This window comes from Tachysurus fulvidraco, chromosome 26 (assembly GCF_022655615.1).
Source record: "Tachysurus fulvidraco isolate hzauxx_2018 chromosome 26, HZAU_PFXX_2.0, whole genome shotgun sequence".
NCBI lineage: Eukaryota > Metazoa > Chordata > Actinopteri > Siluriformes > Bagridae > Tachysurus > Tachysurus fulvidraco.
Window position 1 is genome coordinate 2,345,393 of NC_062543.1, and position 7,500 is coordinate 2,352,892.

General features: G+C 42.5%; 1 protein-coding gene across 2 annotated transcripts in view; it reads right to left on the reverse strand.

Annotated features, from left to right (window-relative positions):
• rgs3a (regulator of G protein signaling 3a) overlaps positions 1-7,500 on the reverse strand; it is a 65,589-nt gene that overhangs the window by 34,316 nt on the left and 23,773 nt on the right. For both annotated transcript variants that reach the window (XR_007139575.1, XM_027136642.2), the window contains exon 2: positions 4,195-4,992. Coding sequence is in view for 1 of the 2 variants with exons in the window: in XM_027136642.2 (XP_026992443.2) it covers positions 4,195-4,992 (798 nt within the window). In the remaining variant the exon portion in view is untranslated. The remainder of the gene's footprint in view (positions 1-4,194; positions 4,993-7,500) is intronic.

The following is a 7,500-nucleotide window of genomic DNA, read 5'->3' on the forward strand; positions in this document are numbered from 1 at the left end:
GTGTGTTTGATGAAAACCGTGGTGTAAGAGATATATAACACGGTGGTCCTGTGCTCCATCTTGTTTTATTGCTTCTCTCCACTAATGACGTTTTCTTGCTATCGTATTTTGGAGAGGGATAAAATACAAAGAAGAGCAGAACGGAAAGTTGGGATAAAAGCCCAGTCCAGGAAGTGTGTGTGTGTGTGTGTGTGTGTGTGTGTGTGTGTGTGAGAGAGAGAGAGAGAGAGAGAGAGAGAGAGAGAGAGAGAGAGAGAGAGAGAGAGAGAGAGAGTTGGAATGGAAAATGAAATCTCCATATAGGAAGTTCCTACTTGAACAAACAGTCAAACGGATCTGGAATAAAAGAATGAACTCATCTCCCTCTCAACTCTTTGTCCTAACTGCTTCAGAAAACGCTGATTTCTGATTGGCTGGCAGCGTTCTGTATTTATATTTAATACGTTTATACGTAGAGTCGACATGAAGTTCATTGTGAAGATAGCATCGTAGCAGTCATCGTGTACGAGTTCTCCAGTGCTCCAAGTGGCGCTGAGCAAATTTTCCATGGATTCTCCTTCATTGGGCGGAAGGTTGGAGATGGGGGACAAAAAAAAATGTGTAATCTGTTTGCTATTTTTATTAGTAAAAACATGATCTTTATGAACGTTGAAAGAATGTGCTGGAACTGTGGAAGGCTATAACACTCAAAATAAAAAAGGTTCCTCGGTTCACTGGAGCAGGCCGAGCTGAAACTGTGCAATGGAAACAGACGGCTCACACTCCAAAGCCTATAACTCTCATCCGCCAGCGTCTTAAAGCAGATTTTTGACTTTTTCCATGCTCCTCTTTTAATTTGTATGTGCACGGTCAGTGAGAGCTTTCTACACAGCCATGTCTGTCATGCACACTTGACATTCACTAAACAGACCATAAAAACAAGTTTCAGCCCTGCAGACGAGCAGCATCAAAAGATGCTAACGCCAAAATTTGTGGGAGTTTATCTTGTGGTGGTATGTTTGAATTAGATCTAACAAGCCACACTAGGAAAATCCAAGAATCAAGGCTGCGACTAACCACGAATCGAAGCCTTAAAGGAAGGTGTGTACGAGCCAAATCTAAGAGCTTTAAAGACTGGGATTCACCAAGAAATACAGCTACAAAAACTTGAGCTTGCGAATAATTATAGTCATGACTGATTCAAGGAAATGTGATATTATCCAAGAATAACAGGTAAAAAAAATACTGGAAATAACCAGGAATCAAAGCCTTAATGACTGGGATTAATCAATAATTATGATATGATATTCTGGGAGAATCCAAGAATCAGAGCCATAAACACTTTTGTGCCAAAAAATACAGGCAATATCCATGATCTAGAGCTTAAACCTCTAGATCTAGGACTAGAATTCTAGGACAAGACCCAAGAACTAAAACCATGAAGACTGGGACAAACCAGAAACTTAAAGCCTTGAGGACTAGGACTAACCAAGACCTAGAGCCATAGAGACTGGAAATTACCAAGAACTAGAGCCTTAAAGACTGGAACTAACCAATAACTAGCGCCTTAAAGACTGGAACTAACTAAGAACAAGACTGTGAAAGACTGGAACTAACCAAGAACTAGAGCCTTAAAGACTGGAACTAACCAAGAACTAGAGCCTTAAAGACTGGAACTAACTAAGAACAAGACTGTGAAAGACTGGAACTAACCAAGAACTAGAGCCTTAAAGACTGGAACTAACCAAGAACAAGACTGTGAAAGACTGGAACTAACCAATAACTAGAGCTTTAAAGACTGGGACTAACCAATAACTAAAGCCTTAAAGACTGGAACTAACCAATAACTAGAGCCTTAAAGACTGGAACTAACCAAGAACTAGAGCTTTAAAGACTGGGACTAACCAATAACTAAAGCCTTAAAGACTGGAACTAACCAATAACTAGAGCCTTAAAGACTGGAACTAACCAAGAACTTGAGCCTTAAAGACTGGAACTAACCAAGAACCAGAGCCAAGCAGACTGGAAATTACCAAGACCTAGAGCCATGGAGACTGGAACTAACCAGTAACTTGAGCCTTAAAGACTGGAACTAACCAGTAACTTGAGCCTTAAAGACTGGAACTAACCAGTAACTTGAGCCTTAAAGACTGGAACTAACCAATAACTTGAGCCTTAAAGACTGGAACTAACCAATAACTAGAGCCTTAAAGACTGGAACTAACCAATAACTAGAGCCTTAAAGACGGGAACTAACCAATAACTAAAGCCTTAAAGACTGGGACTAACTTCTGAAGGTTATACTTTTAGCATTTTTTAGTACTTTCCTAAACAAACTATTTGAATTCTTCCAATGCAGCTGCAGTTATAAGCGGATATTTGATATATGCGATAATTAGTTTGTATTGTTCTCACACCCGAAACATATTTAACTGCATCACAGCAAATTGTTCTCTGCTTCTTTCACATTTGGATGCTCACGGATGTAAAGCCGCATTGCTGCAGGGTCCTTCTGAGCATTTTTGCCTTTTTTTTATTTTTTAATGTCATTTGAAATGTCAGCTTGATTTACTGTAGAACTTCTGCATTGTTATGTGGAAAGATGCTCTGCGATATACGGCAACAGAGACAGGGATCTTCCAAACAGCCAAACAGCTGGGGAAAAGCGAGCCTGATGACGCCAGTAGGTAGTAAAATTACACTGAGATTCAGCCAAAACACACACACACACACACACACACACACACACACACACACACACACACACACACACACTACCTCATGGTACATTCCTTCTTCTATGCTAACACTGCCATTTAAGGCTCCGAAATCTCCTGGACTTGATGCATCCATCTTCATCACTATCTCTCTCTCTCTCTCTCTCTCTCTCTCTCTCTCTCTCTCTCTCTCTCAGACACACACATTATGTACGAACATACGACATATATAAGGCTAATATGTTAAGACAGTTTTATTATTCCATTAGTTGCCTCTAAAGATCTTTCCGATGTCTCCTAGCAATCGAAATGAAAATAGTGTCTATTGTTATTCCACTTCAAAAGCCAAAGGGGGGTACAAACATTTGCACTCAATTCCATACACATACTCTACATTTAGCTGGTAGTCACGCGCACACGGGTAAAAAATCTTGTTGCAGATTCTTGATCGAGTTTCACCAGTAAACGAAGAGCACACAAACAGCGCCCTCTAGTGGGTGAGATAGAAACATACAGCTGCCTAAAAACCCTGAGCATAGACTTTTGGGAGATGACGTCACTGCTGTATAACAAGTATAACAATAATAAGGTTCTTATTTACAGTTTCATTGAGTATGTAGTATTATTATGGTTTATACAGAATACCGATACGTTCATGATGTGACTTTGGACATTTGGAATGAATTCATTTTACATATGAATTTTTTTATAATAATATATATTTTTTATTTTATATATACTATTTTATATATATATTTTATATACATATACTGGACAAAATTGTCCCAAATGTTTTAAAATTGTACAATTTGTGCCTTGTATTTAACTCTAAATTATGAAATTTAGGCATTTTATGTAAATAAAAAAAGATTTTTTTTAAACTATTTTTTTAATTATTTATTTATTTATTTATTTATTTAGTTTTTTATTTTCAGTATTTTTTTTGTCTGACTTTCTTTAGTATTTGTGACATAATATAGCATTATGACTTTCTGATCGTTTTTTAAAAATTGTTTAAAATGTGTTTTTGTTATCTGAGGATGTTTGGATCAGATTCTGACTTGCATCTTTGTCACTATGGATAAAATAACTTAAATGAAAAATAACACCATATACTCACACTGTACGCATAATATATACGCATTGATACTCGTTATCGTTTATACTGCATTTATATTCTGGTCTTAATGTCTGGAACAAAGTGCTTCAAAATCTTTTTTCTGGGCGCCTTACAGAAGTGACCACTAGGTGGCATCATCACACTGATTATCACGAATATGTCTTCTGTAGTGTCACGTTTCTGACCAAAAACGTAATAAAGGGTCATTATAACGGAGGGTGTGCTGTTACTGTGTGCTGAATGCATTACACAGGACCTTGTATGATGTGATTATGACATGAGGTTATAAGCTGTCACGATGTTACACATTACGGAGACATGTTTAGGAACAGAGAATGTAGATATATATATATATATATTTAAAAAGGAGCAGCTCACCTTCCTGCCGGAGAACAGCATGCAGAGCTGGTGCATGGAGCCTCCGTTCTTGGTCAGCTCCTTCTTCAGGGTTTTGGGTGAAGGAAGCGTCCAGCCGCCCTTACTCGCGGTGGTGACCTCTAGGCGGTTGATGGCGTTGTCTGAGGTGAAGCAGGTGGTCCGTGGGTCCTGCAGGAGGCTTCCCTCGCTGTGTGTGCGTCTGCGTAGCGAGTTCTGGACGCTCAGACCTCCAGAGCCTCCGTGTTTCTCACACGAACTTGCCTCAACCATGCTTCTCCTCTTAGTAGGCTCTAAGTAGTTATCATCGCTGTCTTCCTCATCTTCATCCTCCTCGTCCTCATCTTCGTCCTCATCCTCGTCTTCTTCGTCAGTGCCGGTCGAGGACAGAGCGTCAGTGCTGAAAGAGCGGTCCAGGCGTAACTCTGGGATGATGAAGGACGAGGAAGAAGAGGAGGCCGGAGGGTTGGTGTCGTAATCCTCATATTTCTCGTTCTTCTCCTCGACCTCGTCTGCTTCAGTGCCGTGGAAGCCTTCCTCTTCTTCTTCTTCTTCTTCTTCTGGGGGGTTCTTTTTTTCCTCTTCCTCTTCCCTGTCCACCCTCCAGATGTCACTCAGGCTGCCCTCGGTGGACGGTGGAGGTGTAGGAGGTACAAGGTGCCGTGTCTCATCCAGAGGAGAGCTACCCGAGGTGCCTGTGGTACCCGGGGCATCAGACGGGCTACCGAGCGAGTGCTCGTCCTCTGAGGGGCGCCACTGAGCACCCAGATCACACTGTTCATCCAGTTTAGGCTCCAGCATCTGAGGAAATAGAAAACAAAATATGATTAAAATAAAAAAAGTAGGTTTTAACTCATAACAGAGCTGTGTGTCTGTCGGCTCATACGAGACTTTATAGATTTATGATAGATATATTTAACCAGGACTGATACACAGAGAAGACCAGAGTGTGTTTGGTGACACACAGAGAAGACCAGAACGTGTTTGGTGATACACAGAGAAGACCAGAGTGTGTTTGGTGACACACAGAGAAGACCAGAACGTGTTTGGTGATACACAGAGAAGACCAGAACGTGTTTGGTGATACACAGAGAAGACCAGAGCGTGTTTGGTGACACACAGAGAAGACCAGAGTGTGTTCGGTGATACACAGAGAAGACCAGAGTGTGTTCGGTGATACACAGAGAAGACCAGAGCGTGTTTGGTGATACACAGAGAAGACCAGAGCGTGTTTGGTGATACACAGAGAAGACCAGAGTGTGTTCGGTGATACACAGAGAAGACCAGAGCGTGTTTGGTGATACACAGAGAAGACCAGAGTGTGTTCGGTGATACACAGAGAAGACCAGAGCGTGTTTGGTGATACACAGAGAAGACCAGAGCGTGTTTGGTGATACACAGAGAAGACCAGAGCGTGTTTGGTGATACACAGAGAAGACCAGAGCGTGTTTAGTGACACACAGAGAAGACCAGAGCGTGTTTGGTGATACACAGAGCCCACTAAACACACTCTGTACCTCATAGCACACACACTAAACACACTCTGTACCTCACAGCACACACACTAAACACACTCTGTACCTCACAGCACACACACTAAACACACTCTGTACCTCACAGCACACACACTAAACACACTCTGTACCTCGTAGCACACACTAAACACACTCTAAACCTCGCAGCACACACACTAAACACACTCTGTACCTCGCAGCACACACACTAAACACACTCTAAACCTTGCAGCACACACACTAAACACACTCTGTACCTCGCAGCACACACACTAAACACACTCTGTACCTCGCAGCACACACACTAAACACACTCTGTACCTCACAGCACACACACTAAACACACTCTGTACCTCACAGCACACACACTAAACACACTCTAAACCTCGCAGCACACACACTAAACACACTCTGTACCTCACAGCACACACACTAAACACACTCTAAACCTCGCAGCACACACACTAAACACACTCTGTACCTCACAGCACACACACTAAACACACTCTGTACCTCACAGCACACACACTAAACACACTCTGTACCTCGCAGCACACATACTAAACACACTCTAAACCTCACAGCACACACACTAAACACACTCTGTACCTCACAGCACACACACTAAACACACTCTAAACCTCGCAGCACACACACTTAACACACTCTGTACCTCACAGCACACACACTAAACACACTCTGTACCTCACAGCACACACACTTAACACACTCTGTACCTCACAGCACACACACTAAACACACTCTGTACCTCACAGCACACACACTTAACACACTCTGTACCTCACAGCACACACTTAACACACTCTGTACCTCACAGCACACACACTTAACACACTCTAAACCTCGCAGCACACACACTTAACACACTCTAAACCTCGCAGCACACACACTAAACACACTCTGTACCTCGCAGCACACACACTAAACACACTCTGTACCTCGCAGCACACACACTTAACACACTCTGTACCTCACAGCACACACACTAAACACACTCTGTACCTCACAGCACAAACACTTAACACACTCTAAACCTCACAGCACACACACTAAACACACTCTGTACCTCACAGCACACACACTAAACACACTCTAAACCTCGCAGCACACACACTAAACACACTCTGTACCTGGCAGCACACACACTAAACACACTCTAAACCTCGCAGCACACACACTAAACACACTCTGTACCTCACAGCACACACACTAAACACACTCTAAACCTCGCAGCACACACACTAAACACACTCTGTACCTCACAGCACACACACTTAACACACACTAAACCTCACAGCACACACACTAAACACACTCTGTACCTCACAGCACACACACTAAACACACTCTGTACCTCGCAGCACACACACTAAACACACTCTAAACCTCGCAGCACACACACTTAACACACTCTGTACCTCACAGCACACACACTAAACACACTCTGTACCTCACAGCACACACACTTAACACACTCTGTACCTCACAGCACACACACTAAACACACTCTGTACCTCACAGCACACACACTTAACACACTCTGTACCTCACAGCACACACTTAACACACTCTGTACCTCACAGCACACACACTTAACACACTCTAAACCTCGCAGCACACACACTTAACACACTCTGTACCTCGCAGCACACACATTAAACACACTCTGTACCTCGCAGCACACACACTAAACACACTCTAATCCTCGCAGCACACACACTTAACAAACTCTAAACCTCGCAGCACACACACTAAACACACTCTGTACCTCGCA